The sequence below is a fragment of the Oikopleura dioica genome, chromosome 1 (assembly GCF_907165135.1).
Source record: "Oikopleura dioica chromosome 1, OKI2018_I68_1.0, whole genome shotgun sequence".
Classification (NCBI taxonomy): Eukaryota; Metazoa; Chordata; class Appendicularia; order Copelata; family Oikopleuridae; genus Oikopleura; species Oikopleura dioica.
The window spans coordinates 887,648-900,810 of NC_137291.1; the positions used below are offsets into that span (position 1 = coordinate 887,648).

At 37.5% G+C, this 13,163-nt stretch overlaps 4 protein-coding genes across 4 annotated transcripts; 2 read left to right on the forward strand and 2 right to left on the reverse strand.

The window, feature by feature from the left end:
- Positions 1-809: 809 nt before the first annotated feature.
- On the forward strand, positions 810-3,579 carry LOC145695807 (uncharacterized). The gene is made up of 5 exons (XM_081772838.1): positions 810-965; positions 1,205-1,306; positions 1,438-1,540; positions 2,105-2,311; positions 2,380-3,579. The coding sequence occupies exons 2-4, from the start codon at positions 1,205-1,207 to the stop codon at positions 2,245-2,247; spliced, it is 348 nt and encodes a 115-aa protein (XP_081628964.1). The 5' UTR covers positions 810-965; the 3' UTR covers positions 2,248-2,311; positions 2,380-3,579.
- Positions 3,580-3,650: 71 nt separating this feature from the next.
- LOC145695644 (uncharacterized) lies at positions 3,651-4,910 on the reverse strand. The gene is made up of 4 exons (XM_081772649.1): positions 4,575-4,910; positions 4,434-4,535; positions 3,969-4,394; positions 3,651-3,907 (listed from the first exon to the last, which is right to left on the reverse strand). Exons 1-4 carry the CDS (start codon positions 4,837-4,839, stop codon positions 3,705-3,707), a joined length of 996 nt encoding a protein of 331 aa, XP_081628775.1. The 5' UTR covers positions 4,840-4,910; the 3' UTR covers positions 3,651-3,704.
- Positions 4,911-7,253: 2,343 nt separating this feature from the next.
- Positions 7,254-8,111, reverse strand: LOC145704420 (uncharacterized). The gene is made up of 4 exons (XM_081781878.1): positions 7,981-8,111; positions 7,635-7,762; positions 7,484-7,587; positions 7,254-7,446 (listed from the first exon to the last, which is right to left on the reverse strand). Exons 1-4 carry the CDS (start codon positions 8,045-8,047, stop codon positions 7,254-7,256), a joined length of 492 nt encoding a protein of 163 aa, XP_081638004.1. The 5' UTR covers positions 8,048-8,111.
- A 2,990-nt stretch (positions 8,112-11,101) lies between these two features.
- On the forward strand, positions 11,102-13,096 carry LOC145704451 (synaptotagmin-7-like). Its single transcript, XM_081781911.1, has 10 exons — positions 11,102-11,136; positions 11,180-11,342; positions 11,553-11,699; positions 11,740-11,833; positions 11,873-11,961; positions 12,014-12,094; positions 12,143-12,257; positions 12,303-12,502; positions 12,890-12,951; positions 13,042-13,096. Exons 1-10 carry the CDS (start codon positions 11,102-11,104, stop codon positions 13,094-13,096), a joined length of 1,041 nt encoding a protein of 346 aa, XP_081638037.1.
- The last annotated feature ends 67 nt before the right edge of the window (positions 13,097-13,163 follow it).

A 13,163-nucleotide genomic window follows, 5' to 3' on the forward strand; every position in this document is an offset into this window, starting at 1 on the left:
TGCTCTTCAAAACCTGACTCAGGTTTTCTACTCAGGTTGCCGAGCCAAGTCAAAAGCCATATTGCCACCATGTTCGAGACGCATCTTTCTGCACAGAAAAAAATACGAATGTCCGATACGGATCAGACTTTGGAGGAACTTCACTTGGCCACTGGCTTGGCCAAATCGGGAATATAACGGGAATACGAATGAATGACAGAATGGTTCATACGATTAATTCGAAGAAATGGCGATCTCCCGTGATAAAACCTTACTGTGGGCCGATGATTTCTTTTCACAAGGCGACTCCTGCTCTCCAACGGTATTTGGAGTGCTTCGATCAAGATATTCCTGCTTCAAAGAAATTTTGCGAGAAAGCTCAAATCTTGACGACATATTCAGTAAAGAAGCACTAACCTGAAAAAAAAACTTAGTTCTTGAATAAAATACCTTTTTTTTTCATTAAGAAAAATGTCAAAAAGCCTTGTTCTTGCATATTTACTGTGAACCTCGGCTGGAAACCTGTTAAAAAAACCTGAGTCAGGGTCTGAAAGAGGGTCTGACAGACCCTGACACAGGTTTTTTCAAAGGTTTCCGGGTCCAATTTTTACAATACAGCAATAATTAAAGACGATTCTTGATGGTGTTTCGACTTCAGATGTTATTTTGCGTCAATATGTCAATAAAAAAATTCAAATAAAAAGCACGTGATGGCCATCAAGATTTCGCGTGAGCCAACTTCTAAATTTCGCGTGATCTAAGGCCACGTCCAACTTGTGTGTGACGCATTTTCATGTTTTTTTGCTTTGTCCCAGAAGAGCATCACGAGTTGGTTCGATCCGGGCCCGAGCGCGAAGAGGATTGGTTAATTAAGGCTAGCCTACGCGCAGAATACTCAGCGCCGTGACGACTCGAAAAAAGGCTTTCATTCTCAAAAATACAAAAAAGACTCGACAAGAGACGAAATTCTTAAAAACGACCAAAATGTAAGCAAAACTCATTTTTTTTCAAAAAAAAATATTTTTTTTTTAAATAAATTTTAATAAAAATAAGGAATTTCATGATTTTCGATTTCAAAAAAAAAAATATTTCTGAGATTTTCTCATGATTTAAGAAAGCGACACCCTTATTTTATCATGCAAAAAAGTTAAACAAAATCTTTTTTCAAGGATAAAATAAGGGTGTCGCTTCGCTAAATTCATCTTTGCTTATTTGTTGTTTTTAGATGTTCACTACGATTAAATCATTCTTCGGCTACTCCGTTGAGGAAGAACGAGTCCCTGCGATGGAAAAGAGCGAGCTCGAGGGATGGGAAATTATTGATCACGTGAGTTTTAAATTCGATCAATTTTGATCGCCTTATTTGGTCTTTTCGGCTCTGGTCGTAAAATACAAACCTGGCTGGTTCATAAATATGCTAATTACAAAATTGCTTCAAATTGACAAACGATTCTTTAGGAGCAACAACAGAACGAATCGGAATCGGAAACTCCCTCGGTGCCAGTAAGGAGGCCGGAAAACAACAAAACCGCGGTTCGCAAATCGGCAAGGAGGATTCAAGGTATTGAGAAACGCGAATTTTCAATCTCATCAACACTATTTTTTCCCAAATTTTCAAACCGAGAGCCAAATCGATAAAAAATTTCCCGAAAAAAAAACATCAATTACACCGTGCCCCAGGGGTCCCGTGATGCTTCGCAGATGTTTTGATGTTGTCATCACTTTTTTTCAACTTTTCTGAGCGATTATTTTGAGGGAAAGGCGCTCTTGGACTTTGGCTCTTTTGATAAATTAAGACAGCGAATTGCTTGATAAGTGCTTTTTGTGATTTTCAAGACGAAGTGGGAAACATATTTTTCGACTGTCTATTTCTAGGGCAAATGTTTTGGGAGTTAATTTTGATAAATGAGAAATCACGTGATGGTTTGCTCAGCTTTTTCTTCCACAAGACTCAATTTAAAAACATAAAATTCTGAATAATTTTCTTTCAAAAGGATTCTGATCATTGGCACGTGACCATTTTCTATTCATACAAACTCTTCGTTTAAAAAATTGGCTCTTCGCCAGGAGATTCAGGCTCTCTTCGTTTTTGATAGATTTCCAAAATTAACCCACCCGAATTCAGATTTGATCCCAACGATGCCCAGCGACAAGTACCAAAAGCCCTCGAAGAAGACGAAAAAGGGTTCCAAAGTTGGCCGCACTATGATGACCCGCTCAATGAGGCAGCCAATTCAGCAGCCACGATCCAAGTCCTTCCGCGCCTAAACCTTGCTTACCTCATCCAATTTCCTCTCATTGTATAATTTTCAAGTGAAATTCATTTTCACAGGTACGTTCAAAAATTAAGGGCGCCCCGCCTATTCTCCTTATAGAAGTCTTATTAATCCTCTTTTCTAGCCATCTATGACCTTGGGATCAAATGTCTCGTCCGCTCGCCGCTCGTATCAATCGTTTTAAAGAAAACCATTCTTCGTGGATCATATTTTCCGGCAAAGAAAAAACGAATATGCCTGGTGATTATCCTCGTTCACGCAACTTTTTTTTTACATTTTTTTATATTCAAAGTACCCTTTTTCAAGCCAGGTTTTCTGCTCGTTTTAACGATGAATTCCTAGCTCATTTTTTTCTTAAGGATGTCGACACGAAAGAAAACTACAGTTTTTATATCGTTGTTGCCATCCTTAAGGTTCAAATTAAGGATCTCAAGAGCGATAAATCTCAAGAATTTGGGTTTTCCCGGTCCTTGAAATTTATCGCTTGTGAGTCCCTTAATCCTTCCCGAACCCCAATTATTTCATGTCTTGAAGTGGTAAATCCTCTTCGCATCTTTTTCTCCCATTTTTTCCTTCATGAACTTCTTGTTTCTCAACCTACATGTTTTCAACTTCGTTATCATTCAGAAATTGTTCTATGTTCAGTACGCGGTCGATTTCTTATCGTCGCAAAATTCAACCTTCCTTATTTCTTCTTTTCACTATTCGAAACCTGCTCTGAGAACTTTCAATTTTGACTGTTTTTCTTGAAGTAGGAATCAAGGGAATCAGTCAAGGAAGGTATTCTAGAGCTAGGTTTCATTCAAGTATTCTTTTTCATATGTAAAGTTATGCCTTGCCTTAGTTCATTCATATATTTCTAGTGATTATTCTGACTTGTTTTCTTTGTCATTTTTGGGTTCTTCTTTTAAAAACTGTATAATTATGGGAATGATTTTATGATTCGACAAAGAGCGCTCCAGAAAATGACAAAGAAAAGAGGTCAATTTGTTCACTAGAAAATCGAAGATCTGGTTTATTTTTAAAAACTTGCTATCCTGTGCCGTCGGACGCGGCATTTGCTCTTTGAGGTCGCATCATTCTCTGTCGATTCATTCGACAAAACTTTGTTTCTAGAGCTACGTTATGATTCTCATTGTCCGATGCTGTATTATTCTCAATTACAGGGTCGTTCAATTGTGACTGAAAAAATCTAAACCGAAAAATTCTAAATTCTTCGCTTAAATAATTTTTTTAAAAAGCTCAGAACTTTAATAAACTGTTTCAAAATTTTTTTTTTCAAATTCAAACCGTCAATTCTTGCGAATAAAAGAAATCAATTATTCTTTTTTCTGTTGATTTTTATTTTGATTAGAAAATAACTGGTTGAGATCATCATTGATTCTTGAAGGCAAAATTTTATATTTTGAAAGATCAGAGCAGTTTGAGTAAATTTCAAAAGCAAAAAGGTCAATTTTTCGTTGAGTTTTTGATAGTTGTGTCAAGAATGAGCTTCTTTTTAAGATTCACTTCGGTTTCGCACATCGGAGCAAAATTTTCACAAGGATATTTGACAGCTGGTTCTTCCGCCATTTTTCGGGCAATCACAAAAGAAAGCTTGAGTATGTCGAGTTTTTTATCTTTCGAAGCCAAAACGATAGATTCGTTTAGCGCTTGAAAACAGTCATGAATCATGAGATAGAAAATGGACGATCGAAAAAATATTGAAATTACCTTTGAGAAAAATTGATCCATCGTCTTGATGGGCAGAAGTCTGGAATGGCGACGCATGAATGATGATTGTATTTGGTGGAATTTCTGGCGAAGGCGAACATTCAGGTTCAACCGGTTTTTCTTCGTTGATTTCCTGATTTGGGATTTCTGTCATCTCTTTTCTGTCATTTTTATTTTGGTTTCTCTTCGGCAATGCACTTCCAGCACCTCCAGCGGCCGGTGAGCCTCCAATAACAGGAGGCTTGTCCGTCGGCGTAGCTGGATCTTTTGGCAAAGTTGGAGGACTAGTCGTTGGTGCTTTGGGACTTTTTTCCCGATCTTCCGAATCTTGTTCCCGTTCGTCTTTTTTGCGTCGCCACGCATTTTCTGTATAATCACTGTTTTTGCCATAGCAGTTGTCGGCGAAAATAATTTTTGGAACGTCATCTATGTCAATTTTATATTTGCATTGAGGTTAATGCTTACCATGAAGGATGTTTATCAATTTGTTGAGACTTATATCCCCATGTGAAAGGCATATTTTCTTCCCTTGTGCATCATAATAACCATGTGAACTTATGTAAAGAACTGAAAAACTATGAGATTCGAGTCATACGACATATGTACCGATTGGACATTCTTGCTCATTCTTGAAAGATTCTAGCAAATTCTTAGCTTCTCCCACTGTGACCTCGTTCAAAAGTACATTCCAAATTTCTGAATTTGTTTCCTTTCTTATCAATCTGTAGACATCGTCATTTTCTCTCATCTCTGGTGGATTTGTTTGATTTTTGATCAGGGCTCTCATCAAATCCCTGCCGTCATTATTCTCGATAGGAACTGGGTTCTTTCTTGTACATGTATTGTTTTGATGGTCATCTATGATTTCCATTTGCCAATTAAATTTTCCAGCAATTTGAAAATGTTTGAAAGTTTCTCCAAAGTAACCATTGACAATTTTTATAAAATCTTGAAGAAAAAAAAAAGTTGATATTATCAATTACCGAATTAAAAATACCTCTCATGTCATTATTATCAAGACAGGCATCTCCGACCTCCTCGAAATTGTTGACAATAGCAAGAAAAATTGGAGCATAAGGAATATTGTACTCATAATCATCATCATCGGAGTATGAAGAATAAGCTTGTCCATCAGCGCGAAATTTCTCTATATTGACGAACCCATTGTCCCAAAGGAGAGAATGAGTGAAAATAAATGATTCTTTGGACGGCTACTGCAGAAAAAATATCTATGAAGACTTCGGTTTTTTAGAGAGAGATAAAAAATTTTGAGCCTGTCCTTGGTATAAAATTTTATTAAAATTTCTTTCATACTTTGTTTTAGCGAACTCCAATATCAAATCCATACATAAATTGAGACCTTCATCCAGAGTTCGAAATCTGAAAGAAAATGGCGACTGCCACTTTACTATTACAGTGAAAACCCAAAAATTGCCCACCAAAATTTGGCCGCTTTTTGTCAAAATCCACCTTTTTTCGAACCTGAAATCAACCGAAAATTTGGCCGCTTTTTCAAAAATAAAAATTTTCCATCAGAATTGGGCCAAAATGATGCTATTTCTGATCATTTTTAGGTTTTTTCAATCTTTTTTCAAGTGTTTATATCATTTAAAATCACTCAAATCAAATAGGAATGTCTTAAAACAAGCAAAAATTTGAATAAAATTTATCAAAAATGTAAAAATCATGCCGATTTTCGAAAATTTCGAAGCTTAGGTTTTTGAAGGGGAAACTTGGCTACCCGGCAAAAAACCAAAAATTTGGCCGCTTTTTTCGGGAATTTGTATCTAAAAACCGGCCAATTTTCGGGTTTTTACTGTATACCCATATTACTTATAGAATTTTTAGTCAAACAGAGTAAAAAACAGTTTTTTCGACAAGTTGAACATATAAAAGAAACGTTTTTCGAAATATGAATGTCTCTTTTGATAGAAAAATGAAAGAAATAAGGTCTCGGGAGGAAAATTTGATCATTGACGTTATATTTCTTTGTCATTCTAGAAGAAAAATAAATATCTTCCGAAATGGCAGTAAGTTGGCAGCTGCCAGTAACTGCCAGTATTCTTAAAACTGCCAAGTGACTGCAAAAATTGGCAGCTGCCAGTAGCAGTCGTGGCATTTTTGAAATTTCGAACTCTGCCTTCATCAGTGTCTTTTGCAAAAACTTTCATCGTATTTTGTCTTACACTGTACGCATCGAATTTCTTCAATAACTTCTTGCTTGTGCTAAAGATATTGGTCCTCTTCTTTGCCATCCTCTTTTCATCTTCAATGGTTTTTGTCAAACCTTCTCCAAAAGAAGTCGATTCATAAAAATTTCTTTAATTTTTCATTAAATTTGATCTACGAATCATCAAACCTCGGGTAAAAAGAAACAACCAATAGATGATTGTCTATAAAAATATTTAAACCAATAAAAGAAACATTTTTATGTATCTTAAATTCGAAATATTATGTTAGCTTACATTTTGTGTCTTTGTTTTTCATGATTTCCTTAAAGAAGTAATGCAGCTTTGTTTAAAATTTTTTTGTTGATGGGAAAGGGGGGGGGGGTCCATGAACCGACAAATTTTTGTTATCCCAATTTTTCAACCAATCAAAAGCCTTGATTCGGCAAACTGGCTAATCAGCAGCCAAGAAGCCGACAAATCAAAATTTGTCGATTTTTTTTTTCGTGTCTGCAGCCAAAAAAGCTGCATAACAATTCCTTTAGAAAAAGACCTAAATGACATTCTTTGTTCTCGAAAAGAACAATTTCTCCTTCATCAGATGTTTTTCCATCAGTGAGGAGAATGACAATCAGGTTTTCAACGTCACAGAAATTTTTCGGACCATAGTACGAATCATTCAATTGCTTTTTCGCATGGGCGAAATTCGATGTGTGTATAATTTTCGGAATAAGGCGATGCTTCTCCATCCGTTCAATGATATTTTTCTTTAAATAATCTCCAGTTAGAAATATTTTTAAGCAAATAAAACCTTTTTTATGTCGTAGTTTTCTTGAATTTCTCGATCTTTGACGGACATACCACAGTTTATTTTGTCTGGTGCAACAATTATAACACCACATTCATTTTTATATCTTTTGGTCTTTTCGACCTCTTTTTCCATGGTCAAAAAATAATTATGGTTCGTCAATAAACGCTCTTTCAAAAAAGCATTTTATGAAACTCAGCGAATTTAAGAGCATCGTAGATTCATTTCCGAGTCGACTAAGTTTCCGACTCAGTTTACGACTCAGTTTTGTTATTTTCAATCATAAATTTTTTTGTGATTAATGTTTATTCAAATAGTAGGAAGAGCACTTCTGACCATCATTGATTTCCGAACAAAGGCAAATTCTTGTTCCGGATGGGCCATGACGTTGTGGATTTCTGATTTGTCGATGAGGTCATTTTCACCCCAGAGTTTGTAGAGGATTTTCTTGTGGGCCTTTTTGCGCTCTGGGAGGCGGAGTTTCGATTGACTGAGGATGTACCTTAAACATAAAATTCGTTAAAAATTCCGAAAATTACCTGAGATCTTGGCATCTATCAATGGGATCCTGCAACTTCGAGAAATCAAACGGGCACTCGTGTTTCATCGGCATCTTCCGAATTTGATTGATCACAATAAAAATCTAATTCCGATTAGCTCTCATAAAATCCTTAATTACTTGGAGCTCACCCAAACTGTCCCGACAGCGACGCAAACAGCTGCGATAAATTCAAGCCCTGTGAGAAAATCGGCAAAAGTCCCGTCATCACTGTTGAGGTTTAAGGAGATGTCTTCGCTTCCGGCGCCACCAGTAGTTCCTATGTTTGATATTAATTGAAAAAGGATGATTTTTAGTGAAAAATTTATAAAAATTTCAATTTCAAATGGAATTATTTGAAATTAATTGACTAACAAAGCAATAATCTATTAAATAAAATGGATTCTATTTGAAATGACTGTACCTGGATCCTGTATTCCTAGAAAAGGGAAATTCAAAACTCTTCCATGATTTCAATTTTCAAAAAAAAAGTCAAACCTTTCGCTCCACTTTTTCGACCGAAAACTTCGTCTACAAAAAATATGAAAACCGCCAATTTCTCCATCTCAAATTTTTTCTCTCCCACTGAATCGCAAAATAGAAGCAAGAAAAAAGAGTGCAGCTAGCTGTTATGGTGCACCTGCGCGGTAAAAAGACAACTCTTCATTATCGATTGTAAAATGTTACTTCGGGGATTTATTATTTGCGACAAAATGGGCGGAAGCATAAATCATTTGTGAAACTCTTTAATCAAATTTTACAATTTCGACCAAGACAGACCCTGACTCAGGTTTTCTACACAGCTCGCTGAGACAGGACATCATCCTAGCATATTCGACCTGATGAAAAATAAGAGCGGATCCCTCCATTTCTATCAAAAGAACGTTGATTTTCGCCACTTGAAATCAATTTATCATTCATTTCTCGTCGGTTGGTAAAAGAAGCAAAAAGTTCACCGATCACTTCATTAGCTTAAAAGTAAGAAAATCGCAGCGCATTTGTGAGTTCAAGCTGAAGAGAAAATCATCATTTGGAGATGCGGAAAGATTCGCTTTTCCTGACGCCAAATGTTTCGAGAGCGTGCTCAAGAGCATCGAGTACCAGGTCAAATAAATCGACGGCTTCGAGTTTGGACGAGAGAGCGCATGAGTATTTGAGGCGAAAGTTCATGGTAGCATATTTTTCTACTCAAAAGAATTTCAAAAAAAGATGAGTTTTAAGGCTATTATAAGAAGGTTTTCTGGTCACAGCCAAAAATTCAAGTGATTTTTAAATAAGCAATAAGATTGCTATATTCGATCTACCGGCCAATCAAAACCCTGATCCATAACATCACTTCCATAAATTGATAAAACCCGGTCTTTTTGGCCCAAAATTCGGGCAGAACGAAAAATATGGAACTGATTTTATGAATAAAGATTTTGATTGGCCGGTAGGCATAATACAGCGATCTTATTGGCTATCGAAAAATACACTTCCATATTTGGTTTAGTCTTGGTTTTTGTTTTTTCTAGCTAGAATTATCAATTTTTAAATGACATGCAAATCACTGTCAGTAAAACGAATATATCAAGCTTCAAGTGAGCATCTATTTTTCAGAATCAAAAGTCAATTATTTAGCCGTCAAGGATCGGCGCAAGCTTTTTTCTTGCTGCGATGAAGAATTCATCCATTTCACAGCATTTAGTTGCAAGTTTTATATTCCTAATTTTCAATTTGCACTTTTTAATTCGAAAAAATGAGAGATTTTAACGGAGAAATGAACTTTGAAAAGAACTCGCGAAACCGGTTTTCTTTTTCTTCAGCTGCAAGCGACGATCCTTACCATCAGGGCCGGTTTGATTCGAAAAAATGAACGATTTTGATGGAGAACAAATCTCGATTTGTATCCAACAATCCATTAAACCCATTTTTAATTTGAGTTTTTCCTCCGCCTTTGCCACAAATCGTCATAAATAACTGATTATTTCACAATTTTACATGTTTCTTTTCTGAAAAATGCCATTTTCACGAGATTTATCGCCGAAAAACAACCTTTTTTCGATTTATTCACGAGTTCATGATGAATCGCTCTTTTCCTCGACAAAGTACACCTTCTTTTTTTCGTTCCTCAATTATCAATTTTTAAGCAAAATCGCTGCAAGAGAGAACAAGTAACCTGAAAGTCGAGAGACCAAGAATGGCGAGCCAAAAACTTGATTCTGAGTTGCGAAAAAGTGGGAATATCGATGATGGATTTTTGGAATTGGAGCGGATTGAGAACCAAAGTTCAAAATCATGAATTTGTAATTGGAAAGTTCAAGTTTAATGAAGAGGGCTTAGGGTACTAGACCGGGCAATTATCTTTGATGAGATCTGTTTTTTATCGAACGATCTTTCTAACCTCCTTTTTTCTGCAAAAAAAGAGAAGAGGAAGCGATTTTTCGGGCTTAACCAATTTATAGAAGTGATTTTGTTGATCACGGGTTTGATTGGCTGGTAGGCCAAATACAGCAATCTTACTGGTCATCCTAAAATGCACATTTATTTATTGTTTTAGCCCCCATTTTGAACCCAAATAGCTTCAATCTGAAGACAAATTGAAACTTTTCTTAACACTCGAGAATAGAAATAAAGCATTTATAATTGATCTCATTTGTTTTGGAAAAGCTTTAATGCAACCTGCTGGCGACGGGGAAAGAATCTGTCATCAGCAGATTCAGGGTGCTCTTTTTCTTAACACTTGAGACTTTTTTTCGCCAAAGAAATAAATATTCAGAGTATTTTCAAAAGACTCCCTTCAAAAGGGCTTAGATAGGGAGATAGAAAAGGTAGAGAATACAAATCTTTGACGAAAAAAATACATATCAGTCGATAATTGGATTTATATGCAATAATCGTTGGTAGGGGCGTAATCTTAAACGAACGCATCGAATCAAACCGATTAAAAGGGATCAGGATTTATCAATGCATCGAGAAGATTGTCTTTCGCGCTAATGTCACGTCTCAGGATTTGGTTCAAGGATGAACTTACATGAAATCAGCCAAAAATAACACACATTTTTAAAATAAGGTTCTGAGATCTGACTGGCCTACCAAAGGAACGCAGACATCTGATTGACCCAAGTTTTGGTCGAAATTGTCGCATCTGTCATGAGCCAATAAAAAATTTCCGACAACCTTTGCGTTAAAATTTTCAACCAATCAGAAGCCTTGATTCGGCTGACCGGCCAATCAATTGCCGAGTAGCCTCCCACGCAAAATTTGTCGAAATTTTTGTCGGTCCCTGACGCCATCCTGAATAAACGGCTTGGCATTTCATTTTGGGTAGAATAAGGGTGTCATTATGATATTTTTATAGTAAAAAAATCAATTTATGACTGTGATCTCTTCCTTTCTATTCAATCGCAAAGTCTGAACCAAAAAACAGCAGCCAAGAAAACACGCCTGATCCAGTAAAAATCAACAGCACCTCTATCTCGCCTAATCCAAGTATAAGACACGCGTTCGTTCAATATTATCTTCCTCCGCAATATCTTACATTTCCGCGCCGCTAGAAGGTGCTGCTAGCGGCTAAAAATTGGCACTGGTTCCTTTTTTTTCAATCAAATCAAAGCGCCTCCGAAAATACAATTTTAGCATGAGTAATGATGAAGAAGAGGAATTCGTCTTCAGGTTTCAAAAATTGAAAATTCGAGCTTGAATTTGATTTTTCTAGCGATAAATACAGCCCGGAATTTATCGCGAATTTGCGGGAAAAATTTAAGGAACGCTGTAACAGACAAAATACAGGAACAATCGGATCAACCGAAGATTCAGTTGGAATTCTTGGAAAAATAACGGCCGGACTCCAGTCTGTCTCAGAGACAATAAATGATATCGTAAGCAAGAAAACGAGGATGGTGTCTGAAATCGACAAAAAAATTCGACAAATTTTGCGTGGGCGGCTACTCGGCTGCTGATTCGCCGGTTTTCGGAATTCAGGCTTCTGATTGGTTGAAAATTTCCACGTAAAATTTGTCGAAATCTTGTCGGACGAAACCGACGGTTCAAGACACCTCCCCAAAATAAGGTCTGACGAATGTTTTTAGAAAGATCAGCAGAAGACTTATGGTCTTGGAACACTCAAATTCAGCCTGGCTTATGATTTCGCTAGCTCGACGTTTATAGTGAAAATCATGAAAGCAGATAAACTCCCCGCTATGGACATTTCCGGCACCTCCGATCCTTACGTCAAAGTATGTCTTTCTCCAACCCCTTTTTCTGTTCATTCTAGAGGTATGCCTGCTTCCCGACAAGAAAAACAAGCTGGAAACAAAAGTGAGGAGGAAAACTCTCAACCCTCAGTGGAACGAAACTTTGGTCTTTCAAAGTAACCGAGGGCTGGTTTTCTCCGATGATTAATTTTAAGATTACCCCTATGAAAAGATTTCCCAGCGAGTCTTGTACCTTCAGATGATGGACTGGGATCGGTTTTCAAGAAATGATCCTATCGGCGAGGTAGGTCAAATGATTAATAATTTTCGGTTCATGTTTTTCATCTTAAATTAAGGTCTTCGTTCAACTGAATCGAATTCACCTATCATCAGACGCCCAAATCTTCACCGAGCCCCTCGCTCCCTGCACAGCTACAGTAATAGCCCCCCTTCTTCTCCATGATTTCTTTATATAAAATTCTCAGCAAAAACGCGGCCAGCTATTAATCTCGCTCATGTATGTCCCTCTTGAGGGCCGTCTCGTCCTGGGGATCATCAAAGGCTCAAACCTCCGCGCGATGGATCTCAACGGCTCATCTGGTGAGGATCAAGTCCCTTTTTTCGAATCATAATCAATCGTTTAAGATCCTTATACGAAGATATGGCTTCATCATCGAGGGCAAAGGATGGAGAAAAAGAAAACTGCTGTCAAGAAGAACACGCTGAACCCGGAGTTCAATGAGCAATTCGAGTTTTATATCCCAATGGAGAAGTTGAAGGACTATACGCTGGAAGTTATTGTGATGGATAAGGATAGAATCGGAAGAAACGAGTGTATCGGAAAGGTAGGAATATGTGGAGGAGCAGAAGTGATGTAGCACTCTGACGAGTCTGCCAAGTTTGACGAATTAAGGTCCGACCGGGCTATCGGTCGGGCACCCAAAAATAAACTGATTGGTTGAACCCTTTTGTCAGTTAGGGGTTAGGGTTAGGGGACAGTGACCACTAAATAGGGGTTCTGGCCCAGAACTTCTGGGGGTTGAACACACCTGAGTTAAGCCTAAGGAGGGGGGCGTTGGGGGGGGTAGCCCCCTGTGGCTAGGCCTTCGGGGGCAGCCCCCTAGATTAGCACTTATGGGGGAGGGAGTAGCCCCCTGGGTAAGGCTTAGAATAAGGGGCTGCCCGACCGATAACCCTACTATCTCGGAAGTGTTACCGTTATGTTGTTTCAGGTCATCCTCGGTCACAAGGGAAGCTCTTTGGAAAGACAACATTGGAGAGATATGATTTCAAGGTAAAGAAATAAATTTCTTCAATAAGCTGACGGGAGGGGTGTCCTTAAGCTAAGCCTCTCCTTAGGCCTTGCCAATCTCAGTTTTTTCAGTCCAAAGCTTCCGTCATCGCAATGGCACGTCCTCAAACTATCAAAATCAAACTGACCACAACTTCATTTTATCATAATATTTGTCCAATCTGTATGCCAAATAAAATCTTCTTTTTAATAAA